The 19537-nt window shown below is 39.2% G+C and overlaps 6 protein-coding genes across 11 annotated transcripts in view; 4 read left to right on the plus strand and 2 right to left on the minus strand.

Moving 5' to 3' along the window:
* Window positions 1-2246, plus strand: part of LOC104801095 — a 4361-nt gene extending 2115 nt beyond the window's left edge. For 2 of the 3 annotated variants that reach the window (XM_010524190.1, XM_010524192.1), the window contains exons 5-8: window positions 1-1482; window positions 1610-1725; window positions 1844-1959; window positions 2039-2246. In XM_010524190.1, coding sequence (XP_010522492.1) covers window positions 1-1482; window positions 1610-1725; window positions 1844-1959; window positions 2039-2146 — 1822 coding nt within the window. In that variant the 3' untranslated portion in view covers window positions 2147-2246. Of the gene's footprint in view, window positions 1483-1609; window positions 1726-1833; window positions 1960-2038 lie in introns of all 3 variants that reach the window. The other variant, XR_769843.2, reaches the window with a different exon arrangement.
* Window positions 2247-2594: 348 nt separating this feature from the next.
* Window positions 2595-5690, plus strand: LOC104801096. 3 transcript variants are annotated; one of them, XM_010524195.2, is made up of 8 exons: window positions 2598-2711; window positions 2792-3013; window positions 3103-3326; window positions 3897-3961; window positions 4235-4444; window positions 4529-4978; window positions 5068-5212; window positions 5310-5690. In XM_010524195.2, exons 1-8 carry the CDS (start codon window positions 2699-2701, stop codon window positions 5568-5570), a joined length of 1590 nt encoding a protein of 529 aa, XP_010522497.1. In that variant the 5' UTR covers window positions 2598-2698; the 3' UTR covers window positions 5571-5690. The 3 variants fall into 3 exon arrangements, with proteins under 3 accessions (XP_010522495.1, XP_010522496.1, XP_010522497.1); XM_010524193.2 differs by having other exon boundaries at window positions 2595-2711; window positions 4235-4978; XM_010524194.2 differs by having other exon boundaries at window positions 2595-2711; window positions 2801-3013; window positions 4235-4978.
* Window positions 5691-6089: 399 nt separating this feature from the next.
* On the plus strand, window positions 6090-8006 carry LOC104801555 (40S ribosomal protein S15-4-like). Its single transcript, XM_010524865.1, has 5 exons — window positions 6090-6192; window positions 6273-6357; window positions 6622-6634; window positions 6749-6806; window positions 7539-8006. The coding sequence occupies exons 1-5, from the start codon at window positions 6190-6192 to the stop codon at window positions 7785-7787; spliced, it is 408 nt and encodes a 135-aa protein (XP_010523167.1). The 5' UTR covers window positions 6090-6189; the 3' UTR covers window positions 7788-8006.
* Window positions 8007-12286: 4280 nt separating this feature from the next.
* Window positions 12287-13558, minus strand: LOC104801097 (transcription factor bHLH92). Of its 2 annotated transcripts, XM_010524197.1 has the most exons (3): window positions 12923-13558; window positions 12578-12841; window positions 12287-12470 (listed from the first exon to the last, which is right to left on the minus strand). In XM_010524197.1, exons 1-3 carry the CDS (start codon window positions 13352-13354, stop codon window positions 12372-12374), a joined length of 795 nt encoding a protein of 264 aa, XP_010522499.1. In that variant the 5' UTR covers window positions 13355-13558; the 3' UTR covers window positions 12287-12371. The 2 variants fall into 2 exon arrangements, with proteins under 2 accessions (XP_010522499.1, XP_010522498.1); XM_010524196.1 differs by having other exon boundaries at window positions 12578-13558.
* A 1488-nt stretch (window positions 13559-15046) lies between these two features.
* LOC104801098 (PRA1 family protein D-like) lies at window positions 15047-15938 on the plus strand. The gene has a single exon (XM_010524198.2). It carries the CDS (start codon window positions 15192-15194, stop codon window positions 15735-15737), a length of 546 nt encoding a protein of 181 aa, XP_010522500.1. The 5' UTR covers window positions 15047-15191; the 3' UTR covers window positions 15738-15938.
* Window positions 15939-15972: 34 nt separating this feature from the next.
* On the minus strand, window positions 15973-19515 carry LOC104801100 (protein transport protein sec23-1). The gene is made up of 2 exons (XM_010524199.2): window positions 18421-19515; window positions 15973-17828 (listed from the first exon to the last, which is right to left on the minus strand). The coding sequence occupies exons 1-2, from the start codon at window positions 19135-19137 to the stop codon at window positions 16170-16172; spliced, it is 2376 nt and encodes a 791-aa protein (XP_010522501.1). The 5' UTR covers window positions 19138-19515; the 3' UTR covers window positions 15973-16169.
* Window positions 19516-19537: the final 22 nt, after the last annotated feature.

Here is a 19537-nt window from a genome sequence, read left to right on the forward strand (position 1 = left end):
GAGCGGTTCCCGCAAATATCAAGCAAAGGGAAAAGGAAAAGAGAAAGAGAAAGCTCTCTCTGATGTAAACATTGATGGAAGAACTCAGAAAGATATAGATGATGATGGTGATGATGATGCTGAGAGTTTTGGGAGCGTGGAAAGTTGTAACAGTGCCGGTTTGGTAACGAGGGGCAAGAGAAGAGCAAACTTCGAGGGGCAGATGATTGTGGGGAGCAAAAGGCTCAAAATGCAAATTCAAGAATGTCAGGGGTCAACTTCGAAACTCAGGCAAGATAGTTCCTTCATGAACTGGATATCCAACATGATGAAGGGATTCTGGAAAGCAAATGAAGAAAAAGAAGAGGACCACTCTCCTGCCGGAGCTCTCACTGTCACAGAGACAGATGATCATGTTAACAGGAACGATGATCAACAACACTATACCGGTTTCCAATCCTTTTTCCAGTCCATATATTGCCCAAGGAGAAACATTCAAGATGCTTGTGTGAATCTCTTGGATGAGGAATGTGATACTGATGCTGCCCCTTTAAGCTGCCGTGGGAAGTTGCTTCCAAACTTCCAGGAACAAGTTCTCGTTACCAATGGGAATCATGTGTCAGTGTCTTCCGAGAACAAAAACTCATGCAACCACGAGAGCTATTCAGACAAAGACAGGAAAAGCTCTCCTCCCTCGGGTAACAAGTCTAAGCCGAACCGAGATAAAACATCAGACCCTGAACCTGATGGAAAAGAAATTCAAACTTTCGCCAATAGGAACAGTGCTCTAAGAAGTTTATGGATAAGCAGGTTTTCTTCAAGAAACTCTTGTCTGCAAAGCAACGGACATCATGATGGAATTTCTTCAATCAATATCAGAGTCCAGGAGGCAAATGAATCGGTTTCAGTTATGGTTAAAACCCGTGATTCCCAGGAAATAACAAAGGAGGATTGTGCCCGGGGCTATGGTAACTCAAACTTGATGCAGAATAACCTGAATCTCGTAGTTGCTTCCCCGAGAATAGAATCATCGGAAGCATTGGCTTCTCTGTTTGCAAGAAGACTGGGTGTGATCAAACACATCGTCCCATTGGATTTGGCCGGGAAAGTGGAGGGATCGGTGGTGACCCTAACCTGTTTCTACTGCGGGAAAAAGGGTCATCATCTACGGGATTGCTCAGAGGTAACCGATAACGAGCTCAGAGATCTACTTATCCGAAACATTAATGCTCAGAACGGAAGAGAGAAGGCTTCTGGTGTATGCATTAGATGTTTTCAGCTCAACCACTGGGCTGCCACATGCCCGAATGCTCCATGGCGCAACTCAAGAGCCGAAGGAAACAAAAGTAGACATCTCGAGGGGACAATAGCCGGAATGATGGCTTCTACTTCCGGTCCGAAATTCTCTGTTCAAGATTCCGGTGACAATCAAGCCATAGATGTACCAGAGGCAGTCTTTGACGCTGTCCGAGTTCTCCGCTTGTCCAGAACAGATATTCTCAAGTAAGTTGCTGGTTCATGTCACGTTTGAGACTGTTGTTCTCATGTCTGGAACTATTGTCACAGTGTGGCATCATTCTTGATCTGTGCCCATCAAGTTTTGGATTTCAATCTTTGATTTGCCCATCAGGTGGATGAATTCAAAGGTGTCTGGATCGGATCTTGAAGGGTTTTTCTTGCGGTTGAGGCTCGGGAAGTGGGAAGAAGGACTCGGAGGAACAGGGTACTACGTCGCCTGCATAACCGGTATACATACATATATGTATATGTGTGTGTGTGTATATACCACTGAATCAAATCACTATTGGTTCTTGAATGTTTGGGTGATTCGTGTCGGGTTTTTTTGACAATGAGGTAATTACAGGGACAGTGGAAGAACAAAGTTCAGCAAGAAGGTCGGAGAACTCGATCTCGGTTAAGGTCGGAAGGACGACTTGTTTGGTCGAGTCTCAGTATATCTCCAACCACGATTTTCTTGAGGTAATTAAGATATTAACGGCAAATTTGTAAAAAAAAATAATATTAATTTTTATTAATTTTAAAATGGGTTTTTGGGCAGGAGGAGCTGACGGCGTGGTGGCGGGCCACCGCTAAAAATGGCGGCAGCGTTCCGTCGGAAGAGGAACTTCGTCGGAAAATTCGACAGAGAAAAATGTTAGGCTTCTAGCTTCTTATTTATTAGCAAGTTGTGTATTATTTGATTATAAAAAAAAAAGTTGTGTATTATATATTCAAATTTAATGAAGGCAATTTAAATTAAAAATTTATCCACCATGCTCAATCATACGGAAATAAGATTGTGGTTTGATGTTGGATTTTTGTTCATCTTTCGAAATTATGTGCATTATGAATTTTTAGATACGTCAATTATATTTTTATATTTGTATGGATTTGTATATGTATATGAGTATTTGTGTGAGTGGAGGATGTTAAATATCGGCAATGATTAATTCCGACAAGAAAAAACATAAAGAAATGATGGAATAACAAACCGCAATTTAAATAAAGGAAATGATTAATGATGTGATACGGAGGTTTTCCGTCACGCATTACACGCTAATATAAAATGCAATTAAAATACTAAAAATATTAAATAATCCACAAATTGCGACGAGGAAAAGTCAGAGAGAGAGAGAGAGAGAGGAGAAAATAAAAGTCGCAGGTCGTTCTTAGTGCTTCCCCTCAACGCTCTCAGAATCTCATTTCAACTCCAATAATCATGAAACCTTCAGGTAATGCGCCTCCTCTCTCTCTCTCTCTCCCAGTAAACAAACACCACCAGATACTAATATTCTCTCTCTCTCTTATTAAGTTCCTTCAGAAGAAGGTGGGGATGGAGGCAAAGCCGTTAATCTCAGACATCTCCTACTCGGTTCTCTGGCTGGTATCGCCGCCGCGTCTGTAGCCGCCATCGCCGGAAAAGCTCTCCGGAGATCGGGAGAGTGTTCCATGAAGGACAACAGGATCGTTCCTCTGGTCGAGAGGAGAGAGTCAGGTCACCGTCTGAACATCGAGAGGTTCTCCCACTACGTTGGTACGGATATATACAATCTATACATACATGTATATGTAATGGTGGGTTTGACTTATGTGTGTGTATTTCTGGGGATGAAATGAACGAAGGGAGGCAATTAGGGTTTGAGGATGCGAATGAATGCCCGCAGCTCTGCAAACTGGCGAATGCGTATCTGAAGAAATCGAAAGGATACGAAGAGGACATATTCGAGTATTTGGGGAACGAAGCGGAGGCCGATTCCCTCTACATTCTTCTCATCGAAGAATTCGAGAGATGCATCCTCTCTTATTTTGCTTTCAATTGGACCCAAGCTTCCAACATCATCACTCAGGTACATACATACATGTATATATCGATTTTTTATTAGTAAATTTAATTTCATCTGTTTTTGTTTGTTTATTCGGATTGATTAGTTCGCTGATAGATACGTTTGGTCATGTCATAATGATAAATTAATTAGACTAATTATTAGCTTTTTGAGCCATTAGGCTAACCACGATTCCGGTTTTGGGTCGGTTTTGGTTCGGTTTTAAGATTAGAAAAAAGAAACATAAATTTATGAATATAAACCAATAGACACCGTGGAATTTTATATGAATGTTTGCCTTGCCTTGTATGAAATTTTTCTGTAAAAGGAATTAAAATTCTCTATATAAGAATTTGATTAAGATTAAACCGAGGGTCAGGTACGGTATATGAATAGAGGTTTCGGTTTAGGTACGAGTTTGGAATGAAACCAACACGTGAATCTTGATGGGGTTAGGTCTGATGTCACGTCAGTATATTACTGTATACACTCCGTAACATTCTAATTGCTGAACAATGCGTACGATTCAGATCATTCTCATTTTAACTATATTATCTGAAATTGTATTCTGCTTTTTTATTTTTGAAAATGAAGGTTTTGGGTGATGAGCTGGATCAGAAAAACCCTAAGTTCAAGGACTTTGTAATGGCAGCGACAAGGTTTGACACATCTTTCCCACTTTTGTGTGTATATATATATATGTGATATAGACACGTTTAAATTACACATACCCATAAAGAAAATGTGCAATGATTATAAAAAAATACATACCGAATCAAATTGCAACACATAAGAACGTGGTACGAACGTCGCGGAGAGCGCGGAGTGCTTTCTTGGGAGTCGCGCATATAAAATTATAAAAAACATATATATATATGCTATATATAATGTATGTATGTATACATGTATGATAAAATAAAAATAAAAAACAGGAAACTGAGGTTCGAGAAGGTGACGAAGGATCTGAAAGTGACGAGGGTATTCTCGACATTGGTGGCGGAGATGAAAGCCATAGGAGAGACCACCAACTGTACGGAAGTGATGGCGCCTGTCTCGCACAGCAAACGCAGCCCCGTCCTCCTCCTCATGGGCGGCGGCATGGGCGCCGGCAAGAGCACCGTCCTCCAAGACATCCTCAAAGAGTCTGTCTTTTTTCCGACACCAAATCCAGTCTCAATCAATCTTCACTTTCACACATTCATCGGTTCATCCGTTCGCATGGGCAGGTCATTCTGGTCGGAGGCTGGGGCCAACGCCGTGACGGTGGAGGCGGACGCCTTCAAGGAGACCGACGTCATTTACAGAGCTCTCAGCTCAAGAGGCCACCACGACGATATGCTTCAGACCGCCGAACTGGTCCATAAATCGTCGACGGACGCAGCATCGTCGTTACTGGTGACGGCACTGAACGAGGGACGGGACGTGATAATGGACGGTACACTGTCGTGGGAGCCATTCGTGGAGCAGACCATCGAGATGGCGAGGAACGTACACAAGCATCGCTACCGGATGGGTGTCGGCTACAAAGTCACCGACGACGGTTCCGCCACCGAACATTACTGGGAACAGATCCCTCCCCACGAAGAGGAAACCGTCCGCCATGGCCGGAAACCTTACAGGATCGAACTTGTCGGCGTTGTCTGCGACGCTTATCTCGCCGTCGCCCGAGGCATCAGGTGTATATATATATATATATATATATAATGAATCTTCTATTATTGAAATTTTGAGAATCAAATGGTGGATTAAACGATATTTTACACAGGAGAGCGATAATGGTGAAGAGGGCAGTGAGGGTGAACTCACAGTTGCGATCCCACAAGAGATTCGCCAATGCATTCCCAAAGTACTGCCAACTAGTGGATAACGCTCGGCTCTACTGCTCCAACCCCGTTGGTGGTCCTCCACGTGTAATTATAACCGAAAACGATGCCGTTTTCTATTCCACTGCCACCTCCACGACGTCGTTTTCGAGAGTCATGACGCGTGTCACTTTTTTTTTTGCAGCTTATAGCGTGGAAGGACAGCGAGAGTAAGCTTCTGGTGGACCCAGAGGATTACGATTGCCTGAAACGGGTCAGCAACCTAAACCCGGATGCTGATTCTATTTACGATCTTTACCCGAATTCGAGCCCAATAATCAAGCCCGGTTCTGTTTGGAACGACGTCGTTTTAGTTCCCTCTAGGCCCAAGGCCCAGAAAGAGCTGGGCACTGCCATCAAGAGAATCGAAAAGGCCCTTCTCAAAGATGGAAACTATGTCAATTAGAGGCCTTTAGACGCTTTCTTTCTTTTCTTTTTTTTTTTTTTTGGTTTCATGGACCCTTATTTTATTTCGGACATCTAATAAATAATTTCCGCGCCGATATAAATAAAGTGATCTTTTTTACCTCTTCATTTTTACGCCGTAATTATATCACTAAAAGGGTGAATGAATCACATTGAATTCGGACGTAATATTTTACCCTTTATTGTCCAGTTATATCTTATGCCGTACAATAATGTTTTATTTTGTTAATACAGACAAAAGATTAAATCTTTTAAAGAAATCGATTTTATTTGATGAAGATAGTAATTAGAAGAGCTATTTTACATATTCGCAATTCGGATAATATTTTCTCTCTAGTGGTGTTTTCTAAACGGCTTTTTGTTTGTAAGAATAGATAAGGACACCGCTTTCGTTTGTAAATATTTGGGCTACATTGAAAACGTTTCAAATATACAGACCCTAAACTGCAAATACAGAATTTTGCCTCTAGGGTTACTTCGTCTCGGCTCATATAAATTCTCTGCCGAACGGCCCTTTGTTCGTTTTCGCTCACAAAGCCGACGCAGCCACAGTCTCGCATTACGTGCTTTTAGGGTTTATCCATCGACGAGGTCCAACAATGGTTAGTCTCCCTCTGTCTCTGAATCTTCTTCTCTGATCGATTCGTCGAATAGATGATCGTAAGTGTATGCGAATACGTAGGCGGATGTCGAGCCAGAGGTTGCAGCGGCGGGACAGCCAAAAAAGAGAACGTTCAGGAAGTTTTCCTTCAGAGGAGTCTGCTGTGGTTTCCTTTAGTGTGCGAAAGTCGCACAGTGTGAAAGTAACTTGACAGCAGGCACAACCAAGTTTTGGAGAAATTATCACACAATGTGAAACCGGCACCACTGACTCTTGGAGACAACTATCTAATTGATATATGTCTGAAATTTTTTTGGCGGTTGGATGCTTCATTATCTCTAATATACCACTACCGGTTTTGACTCCCTAAGAATTGGAGAGGGTAAACCCCTAAAAGAGGATCTGGGAAGAATTTTCTTTTGATCTATTTTTTCTCGCAGAAGGTGAGATTTCGGACCTGACAATGCGTAGGTATTAGCACGTAGGTTGCTTTGTAATGGAGGGGTTTGTTGGCTCTAATCTGGGTATGTCTGATGATTGCTATTTGGATTTTGTAGGTTCAAGAGAGGATTGACGAGGAAGCCGATGGCCCTGATCAAGAAGCTCCGTAAGGCGGTAATTTTCGTTCATTATGATTTCTCTGTCATATGATTGGACCTGTTTTGGATTCACTGTTATTCTTCTCCTTTGAGACCTCCTTGACTAACACAAAATGCGGCCCACACGATTGCATAGTGTAGTTTCTGTCATTTGGGTCCTATACTTGTTCTTCGTTAGGATTAAGTGTGTTACCTCGGTTTGTTTCCGTGAGTTCAATAGCTTTGGTTTGAATCTGAAACGTAGATCTTGTGGTGCTGTTGTTGATTTTCCAGTTTGTTTTTCGTTTTGATTCTGTTAATTGAGATTATTTAGCTAATTTTGTTTGTATATTGGAGAAGTAATCTGCCTGTTTTTTCTTCCGGAGTTTTTGTGATATTTTGGGTATGTGCTTAATGTCCGGGTCATACAAGTGATGCAGTTTCTTTGGCAGCATGCGTATTGGTCTTGCAAATTGGATTTTCCAAAATGGTGTCCAATTTTTCTTATTGATTTTTCTCAATTGGTTTATGTATAATTAGTGGAGTTTCTGCCTCTTGAGAATTACTCTGCTTGTTCACTTATATAACTCTGGAGTCTGGATTAGTATCGTAATCTTTCCTTGATGGTATATATGTATGGATGTTTTGTTATAGTCACCTCATAGTTTTGAAAGTGTGAATTCAAAGGGGTTTATCTCATGTTTTCTCGTCGTTTCGGGACTGGTCCAGCGAGGGAAATACTGATAACAAACTCTTGTTGAATTGCCAGAAAAGAGAGGCGCCGGCAGGTGAGAAGCCAGAACCAGTTAGAACCCACCTGAGGAACATGATCATAGTGCCAGAGATGATCGGAAGCATCGTTGGAGTGTACAACGGGAAGACGTTCAACCAGGTCGAGATCAAGCCCGAGATGATCGGTCACTACTTGGCCGAGTTCTCCATCTCCTACAAGCCCGTCAAGCACGGTAGGCCTGGTGTCGGTGCCACTCACTCATCCAGGTTCATTCCCCTCAAGTGATGGCCTTTTTACCCTTTCATTACTAGTCCCTTGTTGTATGCCCCCCTCCCCCAATCTAGGGTTTGGTTCCTTGTCTTGTCTGTCTATGGACCTTGTTAATGTTTTCTCGCTCGTTTTGATGCTTTCTGTCTTAGATGTCTCAGAACTCTTTGTCCTGCTTTCACAGAATGATGGATCTTTGAATCATTTGGGATTATTTTTTTTGCTTTTTGGGCATTATTATATCCTTCAGTGAATGCTGTCGGTGTTAAATTAAGCCGTAATTTTTAAGGGTCGGGATTATAAACAGATAATGAGGTTAAAATTACTGAGATGTGAGAAAATTATTGTTATTTAGTTTAAGAACCCACGTTAATGCTGTAAATGTTTGAAGAAACCTTTCATTCGGTCTGTGAATGTTTCAAACTTGAAAAGAAAAAAAAAAGTCAAATGAGTGCTGATGGTAGTAAATCTATATATATTAAAAGTTGTGTTTGAAGGCTTCTGGTGAAGCCACCTAAGCATCTATGTGGCAAATATTTTACTTTTCCTTGGTGTTTAAAAATATTTATTTTTTTAAGACTTACTAAAAATCTAATAACCTTTAAATATCCATGTAGGCATGGTTATTTGTATATTAATTGGTTTTTAATATGCGGCCAAAAATAACGTCTAATCCTGAAGTCAGAACGTGTAGTATTCCTTAGTCCTATTACAATAGTCATAACGTCTATTATTCCTCATTCCTATTATTTAACGCTTAAAATACCTATTATTCCACGTTGCATCTATTGAAATTCGTTTTTATATCTCCCACTATTTAAAAGGTCTGACAGAAACATTTTACCCATAACGCCATTCATGCTTTTCCGTCCAACAATTTCTTATCATTACAATTATTATTTTTTTGTGTATTTTCGGAGCCATCTTCTTCCCGGGATGGGGAAACGGGTTGAAAACAATGGTCCGAATGGAGAGCCTGGTAAGTTATAGTTCGTTCCCCTTGAATTTAGAATTAAAATGTCATTTGTTAGCTATCCATTACGCCCAACAGTTTAATGGTGCAAACCCGACATAAGCTGTTTTCGTTCACGTCTTCCTCTTACGAGAAGGGATATGAGGAAGTAGATATTATTGGCTATTAAAAGTATGCAGAATTTGACCGAAAAAGTTAGAATCGTGGTGTGTAAGCCGTCGTGGTTTCAGCTGAAGGCAAAACTGATGGCGAGAAATGATAAATTGGAGATGTACGAGGATGCGGTACTATGACACACACATGATTTAATTTTCAATTGTAAGAATAGCTTAAACTATATATACTTTTGGAATTTCGATTGATCTATGTATTTGATTTTTAAAATTTGTACTGTGAATATGATGAATATACTTAATTTTATGTTACAAACATCTAAATTAATTAAATACAATAATTTAGCACATAAAACACATTTTCATCTTCCTCCATGTATTCCAACGAATGATTTGGAGTGGATGATTCCTAGAATACAAATCTTTATTTTTGGTAAACAAGAATACAAATCTTTCAATCTATAGAACATAAACAAAGGATGCTTTGGAATAAGATGTTTCTCCGCCACTCCTCTCATGTAAACCCTTACTATTGCTTACAACTGCATTGCACTGTGTGTACATATATATTGAGAACTGATATTGGCCTACCTGAAAACTCTATAGTGCCCATATTGCAACCTTAGATTATATATTATTGCAACTTTTATTTGCTTATTTTTATATTTAGAAAAAAGCTCAACATTGTATTATTAAAACAACTCTATTTTACTATTAGTTTTATGTCTTACTATAATTTTAATTTAATTCAATTTATAAATAGATTTTATTTGTTATCTTTTTTATTTATCTGAATACCATTATCAATCGAACATTTTTTGTTGACTAATGTTTAGAAAAATCATCTTTATTATATTTAGTCCACTTATATCACCATTATTATTTGGTCTTCCCCTAACTTAATTGGTGTTAAGAAAGAAGATTTTATTATTTGGATATTTTTGCAAAGAAATTCGAAGGATTATCATGAAGCCACATCATCATCATCCTACATGACACAATTTCAAATTCTGATGGGCTTTTATGGATCATGAATTATTATAGTGTTGTATTAATATGTAAGGTAATCTGACAATTTTTGAATAAGTTTTAACTGTTAAAATAATAATATGAGAATATCATGTTAAAAAAAACAGAATTTTTTAACTTTGATTACATAAAGATATATTTTTTGTTTTATTTTTATATATGTTAGAAGAGATAACCTTGCATCTCTTGGCTATGTCTTCATGTACATTTTTTAATATAAATTATTATCATCATGTACTTCCTAAGAGGAAGGTAAGTTTCGCTTCAATTCCTCTTTTGCTCTATTCACTTCTTTACTATTCATGGTGGCTTTCACTTTGGAAATTTTTTCTGTTTCCAGAAAAATTCTAATCAAGTGTTTCCTTTCGGAAATTTTAGATCTGCAGCTGGAGTTGAATGATAAAATTTGCGATTAAAAAAAATCATAATTGACTTTCTCTAATGCTTTGATATTTTACATATATATACATATGGAATGTAGCCAGTTTCTAGAACATCAAATCAAAGGTGCAATGCTCCTTCCCTTTGAGTTTCTCTTTCGACTTCAAAATATATTTCTTAAGCATGGCTGGGTTCTGATTATTAACTTTGATTGAAATTTATCAGGTGGGTGGAATATGAGTGGTTTAAGCATGGCTAGACATTCTGTCATTTTCGATAAGTAAAATATTACTCTATAATTTTGTAAGTTTATATTTATTGTAAAACATTTTAACCATTTTGGTGATTTAAATAGAATTTAATATTATTATTATTATTTAATTTATTAATTAAAGTTTGAATTGATGTGTTTGTTTTAGATTTTCATGTGAAAACATGATTTATGTACATGGTGTGTATATATATATATTGGATAAATGATATTATTATGAATAATTAATTTCAAACTTATTCATTATAATATTCATTCTTATCAAAGTTATGAATATCGCTAATAACAAACTTAATAAACTTAATCATTTTTCATTCAATTTATTATTATCTTTAATAAAAGATAAATTAAAAATTTTAAATGTATATAATAAAATTTAAATTGAAGTTGAATCATTTAAATCGACAAATATATGTTATACATACAGGATGTGTATGAAGAAATAACGTCGGTATATATATATATATGTATCTATGTGTGTATATATATGTGTATATATATATAATATGTAACTATATATATATATGCGTAGCAATAAAAAATACTCAATATATGCAATATATTAATATTTATTTATTTTTGTTGTTTATATATATAATTTTATAATGATTTAATTTTATAAATGTTTTTTTCCCTAAATAAAAAAATAACGCATGATATATTTCACTAAATTTATCTCATCAAATATTATAATTAAAATAATTACCAAAAATTCCTCTTTATTACATTAAAAATCCATTTGGACCTTATTTTTTAAAAATCGAGCATAATGAGCCGAAATCCATACTAATCTCGAGACTCAGAGCCAACCATATGATTCGAATTCGGAGTAGAACAGACACTTTGAATACCCAATTCACCGGTTAAGCTATCCAAATTGGGTATTTTGATCTTAACTTTTATATATCATTATGGTTTTTATTTGATAAAAAGAAAATGAAGATAATACATGTTTTGATCTTATTTAGATATTGTTTAATAAGTTCTGGGGGATGACATTTCGGTGTATTGTTCAAGATGAAGTTTTACAATTTATGATTCAAAAGAAAAGTTTTAAACTTTGATCTCGAAGTGGAGAAAGAGAAGTTTTTATAGGTATATGGTCTGTGAAACAAAGTGTGTAGGTAAAATCTTCAATTTTTTTTGTTGCATTATAATATAATAGCGACGGTATAAATATGTAGAAGTGAATGTTCAATGTATACAAAGAACTGAAAAATGGTAAAATATACTATGATGAATGTAGATCGAAACATTTTACATAAATTTTTTAAAAAATATTATGTATATTTTATTATTCTAACATTTTCCATTATTATTCAATTAAAAAAATTGAAATAAAATTTTTCCCACAGTGCAAGGAGAAATAGGGTAAGACCAGCAATGATAGTGACTATACATGCATTTCATCCCGAAAAAATATGTAAAATTACTCTAAACATATTTTTTCAAAAAATATATATGAATAATTTTACATTATAATAATGTAATGATATTTAAATTCCTCCATTTCTTCATATATATATATATATATATATATGTATATATATATAAAGTTACACTACATATATTCTAATATTTTTTCCATAACATCAAAACAAATATATTACAATAATAATAAAAAGAATAACCCGCGCATCGCGCAGGTCTCATCTAGTTATTTTAATAATACAGCGATCGAATACGTAAATTTATGTATCCAGTACAAAGTAATGGTCAAATAAATGACAGTGGGGAATTTGTAATACAATAAATGAAAATAATAATAACAATAATGATAGTAAAAGTCAGCAAAAATGTGATGGTGGTGGGTGATGAAATGAAAACCATAACCTTCAGTATTTGGAGAAGGGAGGTTGGGGGAGAAAGAGAAGTTTCCATTCAGCTTCTTGGAGGGTTTTTTCCACTGTCTTTTCAACCTCGTCTCCTGCTATCTGCCAAATCCCGCCCACCATCAATTCCTCTTCTCCTCTGTTCTATGCCTCCATGTAAATTATATTATACATATATATATATATATATATATGTGTGTGTGAAGTACCTGAGTTTCGACGCTCATGACCGTGGAGAATTCTTGTGGCGAGAACTCAGCTTGAATAGTTATGGGTTTTGCCCCCAAAGCTTTTAGGCACGTGAGGGTTTCCAACATGGAATCTGCCCCTGAAACTGGATCTTCCACTTTTAACTCTACCTTCTTCCCCTTCCCATTCTCCATCATTTGGATTCTCCTCTCTAACTCTTTCTTCTCTCTCTGCAACTCCTCGATCCTGTTCAACGCGCTCTGGACTATCGAGTTCTTGTCCTTCTGAAACCCAAAAAAGAAAAACATTTTCGAACCCATAACTTGGAAGATGAATGCATTTTGATGCCAAATGGTTAGTTTTACCTTGGTTCCTGCGGGTAAAAGAGAATGCAGAGCGAAGTAACTCTGTCTCTGTTTCTCTCTTCTCACTCTCTCGTTCATCATATGTCGCCGGCATCTCTCTCTCGCCGGAGCCGCCGCTTTCCTCTTCTCCTCCCAGTTACTTCTCATCAAATCCACCATCCTCTTCTTCAGGTTCTTCTCCGCCTCCGCCGTTGTTCCTCCACCGCCGCCGGCTGGTTTATCCGGCGAACCCCTTTCTGGGTTCCTCGTGTATGGCCTGAAAGCGCTCTGTTTCGCGACAGAGGCATTGGTCTCTTCTCCGACAACCTCGTACCAGAACGTGTCTTCTTCTGGGAACACGAGATCTGGCGAGAACAAGTGATGACCATCCATCTGATCCTTTTTTTTCCTTCTCTTCCTCTGTTTCTGGGAATCTTCGAGCTTCAGTTCCATATATATATATATGTTTGATTTGGACACGTTTGTTGCTTGTGTAAATTACAACACGTGAAGCATATTCACCACGTGGTCGTTCATGATCATTTTGTTGGTGTATCGAAGAATTTCTACATGGAAATGGGAAGTCAATAAAGGGTTATACTTTCTGTCTCCTATCATCTCCGTATTAGTTTAACGCGAACGTGTATTAGTTATATGATTAGGACGTAATTACCTCAATAAGTATTCTTAGTTGGCGAGTAATTAATCAAGTTTAGCTATTGAAGCGTTTGTGGACTAGTCACACTATAGGAAACTTCCTAGTTGCCCAGCCCTCGTCTCAGTCTTGCCACAAGTGTATATTGTTAAAATGGGGAAACAAATATAAATTTAAGAAGATTGAAATTGATTGGAAATAATTATGAGGATCATTGAGAGAAATTAAAGATACAAAATCAATTAACAAATAATGATAATTGTGTCAATTATCTCTTGATTTATTTGTTTCCATCATATATTATTTCTTTGTAAATTTTTTTCTTTAATTATTTTATAATTGTTTCTTATAAATAGATGAGTTATTTTCATTGTAAAACAACAAGAAGAAGAGATGTAGTAATAAAAGTGTTCTTTGTTTTATTTTTTTTCTTCTTTTCTCTCTTTTCAATTTTCGCATTTTATTTTTCAATATGGTATCATAGCAGCGTTATGATGTGATCTATATATTTCTTTTTTTTTCTAGTTTTTATTTTTCTTCTCTCTTCGTTTTTGAGTTCTTAATGTTCATATATCCAAATGGTTTAAAGTGGAGTAAAATCTAGAATCAAACGAAGTGTTATGACAAAAAAAATCAAAGCTAGAAAAAAACTCTAAGATCAAACGAAGTGCTATGACAAAAGGAGATAAAGGCAGAATTCAACGATCAAACGAACTGATTTGATGATGGATCAAATCTCTCAAGAACCAGATTGGTATCTATAGATCATTTTATTAACAATGAATTACTCATCGAGTTTTTAGATTATTTCAGGTATTCTCTCCAAAATTGACCTTTTACATTATCTCCAAGTCAATCTTGAAGGTAATGTTAAAATGAGGAAACAAATATAAATTTAAGAAGATTTAAGAAGATTGAAATTGATTGGAAATGATTATGAGGATGATTGAGAGAAATTAAAAACACAAAATCAATGAACAAATAATGATAATTGTGTCAATTATCTTTTGATTTATTTGTTTCCATCATATATTATTTCTTTGTAAATTTCTTTCTTTAATTATTTTATAATTGTTTCTTATAAATAGATGAGTTATTTTCATTGTAAAATAACAAGAAGAAGAGATGTAGTAATAAAAGTGTTCTTTGTTTTATTTATTTTTTCTTCTTTTCTCTCTTTTCGATTTCCACATTTTATTTTTCAATATATATTTATTACACTGTATTTCCATTACTCGTATAGATATTACATATTTATTCCATATGATATTTATTTACAATGAATTTCTTTTCTATCATTTTATTACGAACATTCGTTTTAACCCATGAAATAAGATAATTTCGCTTATATATAACTATTTCAGGGCATATGGAATGATTTGTCCAATTTTTTTTTTATGCAATGGATAATATAACACCAATTTATATTGTATGGTTATAAATTTCTTTAAGATTAGTAAAATTGGATCAAAGACAAATGGGCTTTAGTTATATGGGCTTAGACCGTCTTGACTTCCATGTCATCAACCTTTCTTCTTCTTTTTCTTTCTCTGTAAGAAACTTTGCAGAGATCTCTCACATCTTAGAAAATCTAGGGTTTCAGAATTTTCTGGAATCCAAGAGCGAGTAACAACAATGGCGAGCCATATAATATCTGGATTCAAAGAGACCGTTCAGTCGATCACCGGAGCAGCTCGTCCGTGGCGTGATTTTCTGGATCTCTCCGCCTTCAGCCTCCCGTCCTCCGTCGCCGACGCCACCACCCGCGTCTCACAGAACCTCACACATTTCCGTATCAACTACTCTATCATCCTCTTCTTCCTCCTCGCAGTAACCCTAATCACACGCCCGATCGCGATCCTCGCCTTCATCTCTGTAGGCTTCGCCTGGTTCTTCCTCTATTTTGCTCGCGAGGAGCCTCTCACGATATTCGGCTTCTCCATCGACGACGGCATCGTGGCGGTGCTCCTCATCAGTCTGACGATTGCCGCGCTCGTCACCACCGGAGTCTGGCTGCAGGCTCTCTCCACCGTCGGATTCGGCGTCCTGCTCGTGATCCTGCACGCCGCGCTCAGAGGAACGGAAGATCTAGTGGACGATCTCGAATCACCGTACGGACCGATGCTCTCCGGCGCCGGCGGCGACAACGATGGCGCGCGTGGAGATTACAGCGGTATATGATCAATTCCTTATTTGGTCGATGCACATTTGGGGATCTAGTTTTTTACACTCCGAATTGGACATGTAAATCCGAAGTGGTTGTGCCATAGACAACATTGCTGAAGCAAACGGATGGTTCAGAAGGAACAAACTGTTCAAAAACTAAACCAGATTCAAACCGGTTCCTCTCAATCCCCCCCGGTCCGGTTTGACATGCATACATTTCAAGAAAACTGAGTAAACCACAGAATATGGATTCGTAAACCGATATCAACCGGCTAGTGAAATAAATGAAAACCAACGGTTATCACTCAACCGAATTATAGCTAAGGTATTCATTCAAACCGGTTCTATACGTGAAGATTCAACCGTTCACAGACCAATCCAAACCGAACTGATGACCCGGTTACCAAATGAGGAAATTAACCAGAAGCTGGCAACGACTTCGTATCCTTAGCCCTTTACCGCGAGAGACTGCAAATCATCGAGGAAATCTTGGAGGCTTAGATCATCGGTGAGGACGATATCCGAGCCGCCGGTATAATCCGACTTCTGAGTAACGGACGGGTTCAGTTTCGCCAGAAGAAACCGAGCCTGGCTACCGTGCTGGTCGCACCTCACGAATCGCGGCACAGGAATCCGATCAGCCACCAGTTGCTCCGCATCAATCTCCGGCGCCTCCAGTAACTTCCGGAATGTCTCGTGGTTCGGATCCTTGTGGTAACCGAGTTTCCGCCACTGAGCAATCTTAGAGCCGTGGTGGACCACCACATAGAAGTACGAGTCGAACAGCAAAATTGCGTCGGAGGTAACCGAGCGGATGTCGAGGAGGACTGGAACCGGTGGCCCGTCGAATGAATATCGAAGAAGCGTTGGTTGAATCATGATTATCGAGTTCACCACCCCTTCCCGGTTCAGTATTAACCGGAAATAACCGGTTTCATCAGGGGAGTTGTTGAAAACGTCAAGAAACTGAGATCTTCTTAAATAGAACATGAACTGAGGGTAGAGTGAGAAGTTCGGCGATAAACGGAAAGAAGATGGATCTTCCTCGATATAATCTCCGAATCTCGAAGAGAATCTGATAAGTCCGTCATCTAGCCATCGTATAACGTCTCGTGCATAACACGTCTCTGCTCGATTAATCGCTAGCCGTGACATCACACAGGCCGCCGTTTCTTGATCGAACCCAGAAGAAATCTCTGGCGACTTTCCACCGACCCACCGTCTGGCTACCGTCGTAACTCTTCTTCTCACTCCCGTATTTCCGTACCGGTACCGGGTGATGAACTGAACGAAGAATGCAGACCCAGGTTGCGGTTTCGGCTGCTCGCTTCTAACCTGGAAGAAGAACGCAATGCAGGTCTTGTTCGTGATCGTGCTCGTCTTCCAAATATACGTACCACCTTCCCCGATCTCTGTATCACTCACTATATCGTTCTTCCTCCCTAGCGACATGACTGGTCCGAGAGCTCCACAGATTCGGATGTCCTTCGTCGTCACGACTTCTATGGTCACGTCAAAACACATCTTCAAGCTCCCGTCTTCATCCCGACCGAATATGTGGCGGATACATTTCTTGAACTGGTCAGATTCGAATGTCTCTCCCAGCAGCATAAACCCACCAGATGTCTCCACTGCATATCTCATCTCAGCTGCTCCGACTTGATCGAGAGAGCAAGCGAATAGGTCCAGAGCCACCGATGAATCACAGAGCCTCTTCCCGAGTTTTCTGTAAAACCCGCATGACTTCTCGTGGTAAGGAGCCTGGCCATTGAAAAGATCCCGGTGGGTCCTGATGGAGTTACTAAGGTCCGAGTCCACGACGATTCCGGGGCCCCTTGTCGCGGGACCTGAAGTGAAAACCATTACCCGTGAGCCCGTGTTCACATAACAGCCTTCGAGCAGTCCGAAGGCCGTTGAAATGGCGGCCCCAGTAGATCGATGTGGCCGATGACCTGATTTGAGATTGCCGGAAGGACGGATTTCTTCGAAAGCAGAAGTTATGTTGAACTCACATTCTGACAAAGGAAGCAAGAAACCCTGCTTCTGAAGTGCCAATGCCTTTCCCGGAAGCTGCTTCGAACGACCAAGGCCGAGAAATTGTTGGATCTGAAAGAAATTTCCATGAAATAATGGGAACTTTTCAAGATTCGACAGAAGCATTATCTCTAAAGCCACCAAGTTCTATATGCAGAACCTTAGAAGGAAACGAAAAAGATGAAGGCATAACAATAATCTTCAAGGCACAAACAGGCAACCAGATCACAGACGCAGAATTTGTCCAAACACTGTATCTTCAAGGCACAAACAGGAAACAAAAGCAACTACTTATCACTGTCCGAATCCAACTATCCAGCAATCTGACCTAATCAAGAACTTAGCCACAAGAAGACACCGACCATTCTACGAAACAAAGACAAGAACAAGAACTCAAAGCGTGAACCACAGACATTCAACAGGCTTCAACTCATGGAACTATGGAACACTGTTCAACACGATCATCTCTGCCACAACGGAGGGTTTGAACAAATTAGAACTCGACACAAATCTTTCGGACAGCTTCTTCCTATATACAATTTCATTAACATCTTGGTGAACTTATCAACATCTCTAACCAGAATGCTAGCATCAGATCTCGAAACACAAGTCTTTGAGAAAGGATAGAACTTTTTTAAGAGGTTCCACAGGGATTGTAGATTACCTGCTCCGAAGAAAGCTCGCGTTCGCCATGAAAGACGACCACCTTCAAGCATTCCGTGAAACCAAGATCATATACCCTAACCATGGAATCAAAAGTGATCAGAGCCACCAAGGAATTCTCCGGCAACTGCTCCACCACAAGCAGCAGCTCTGTCTTCACCGCCCGAAGCTCCTCCTCCGCCATACACGCATCGACCACGAATACGAACGCCGGACCCAGTTCACCGGAGCTCAAGCCGCCGCCTGTGGAAGCCAGAGACGAGAACGATGAAGTCGAAGAGAGCGATCTCGACGGCTGAAACCCCGCACTGAGTCCATTAGCCCAGCTCGCCCCAGAGCTAGCCCTCGGGGTGGTGGCGGAGGCGGATTTACGCGGTGGAGCGTATTCGACGGCGCTGTAGGTCGGGAAGAGCTCAGCCGGGAGGTTGGTCTCCGTGATCTCGGCGTAGGAGCGCGGGAAACTGTTCTTGTGTAAGCAGAAGGGGCAACCCCAGATGCGGGACCGGAAATCGAGACGCGCGTAAGGGTTCAACACCGCACCGCAACGGGAGCAGATGAGCGGGTCGTATTGAATCACTGGGAGCTCCGAGGACTGCATCAATGGCGTGCACATGATGCTCAGAGGAACAACGAGGGATTGGCAGTCGGATTTCGTCGTCGGCCATGAGTTCCACGACCACCGCAAACCCTCGATCGCCTCTAGCTCCAAGAAATCCATGAGAGATCTTGATATGGGTGCGATGGATTTTCAATTCATGTTCGTAGGCTTTCGTCCTCTTCGAGAGAACCGAAGAGAACAACTCAACCCAAAGGAGGCAAAAGACGAAGAGAAGAGAAAAAGGACTTTCTGGGGTTGAAAACTGATCTTCTTCTAGAAAATTCTCGATACGGATCGATGTGATTTGAGATCATTTACAACGGGCTTTATTCCTTTTCCAGAAAGAAAAACCCAGACTAGGCAAGGGAAAGTGAAGGAAAATTGAAGAATTTAAGAAAATGACGAAACTTTAACGGGAAAATGGCAACTTCGATCGATTCGGCTGTTGTTTTGATCGGAATTTCTACAGTTCCATGCCGTCGAGGAATCAGAAAAATCCTTCGCTTGAAAATGCGCAAAT

The sequence above is a fragment of the Tarenaya hassleriana genome, unplaced genomic scaffold (genome assembly GCF_000463585.1).
Source record: "Tarenaya hassleriana unplaced genomic scaffold, ASM46358v1 Cleome7, whole genome shotgun sequence".
In the NCBI taxonomy this organism is placed as follows: domain Eukaryota; kingdom Viridiplantae; phylum Streptophyta; class Magnoliopsida; order Brassicales; family Cleomaceae; genus Tarenaya; species Tarenaya hassleriana.

Bases quoted from the DNA above. Each gene is read 5' to 3' on its own strand.
- LOC104801096 (XM_010524193.2), top strand. The intron at 4,979-5,067 runs GTGTATATATAT...TATTTTACACAG, and splicing joins GCCGTCGCCCGAGGCATCAG to GAGAGCGATAATGGTGAAGA. The intron at 5,213-5,309 runs GTAATTATAACC...TTTTTTTTGCAG, and splicing joins CCGTTGGTGGTCCTCCACGT to CTTATAGCGTGGAAGGACAG.
- LOC104801555 (XM_010524865.1), top strand. The intron at 6,807-7,538 runs GTAATTTTCGTT...TTGAATTGCCAG, and splicing joins TCAAGAAGCTCCGTAAGGCG to AAAAGAGAGGCGCCGGCAGG.
- LOC104801097 (XM_010524196.1), bottom strand. From the start codon at position 13,354: ATGGAACTGAAGCTCGAAGATTCCCAGAAACAGAGGAAGAGAAGGAAA. The intron at 12,471-12,577 runs GTACTTCACACA...GGGATTTGGCAG, and splicing joins TCATGAGCGTCGAAACTCAG to ATAGCAGGAGACGAGGTTGA.
- LOC104801098 (XM_010524198.2), top strand. From the start codon at position 15,192: ATGGCGAGCCATATAATATCTGGATTCAAAGAGACCGTTCAGTCGATC.
- LOC104801100 (XM_010524199.2), bottom strand. From the start codon at position 19,137: ATGGATTTCTTGGAGCTAGAGGCGATCGAGGGTTTGCGGTGGTCGTGG. The intron at 17,829-18,420 runs GTAATCTACAAT...AATTTCTTTCAG, and splicing joins GCGAGCTTTCTTCGGAGCAG to ATCCAACAATTTCTCGGCCT.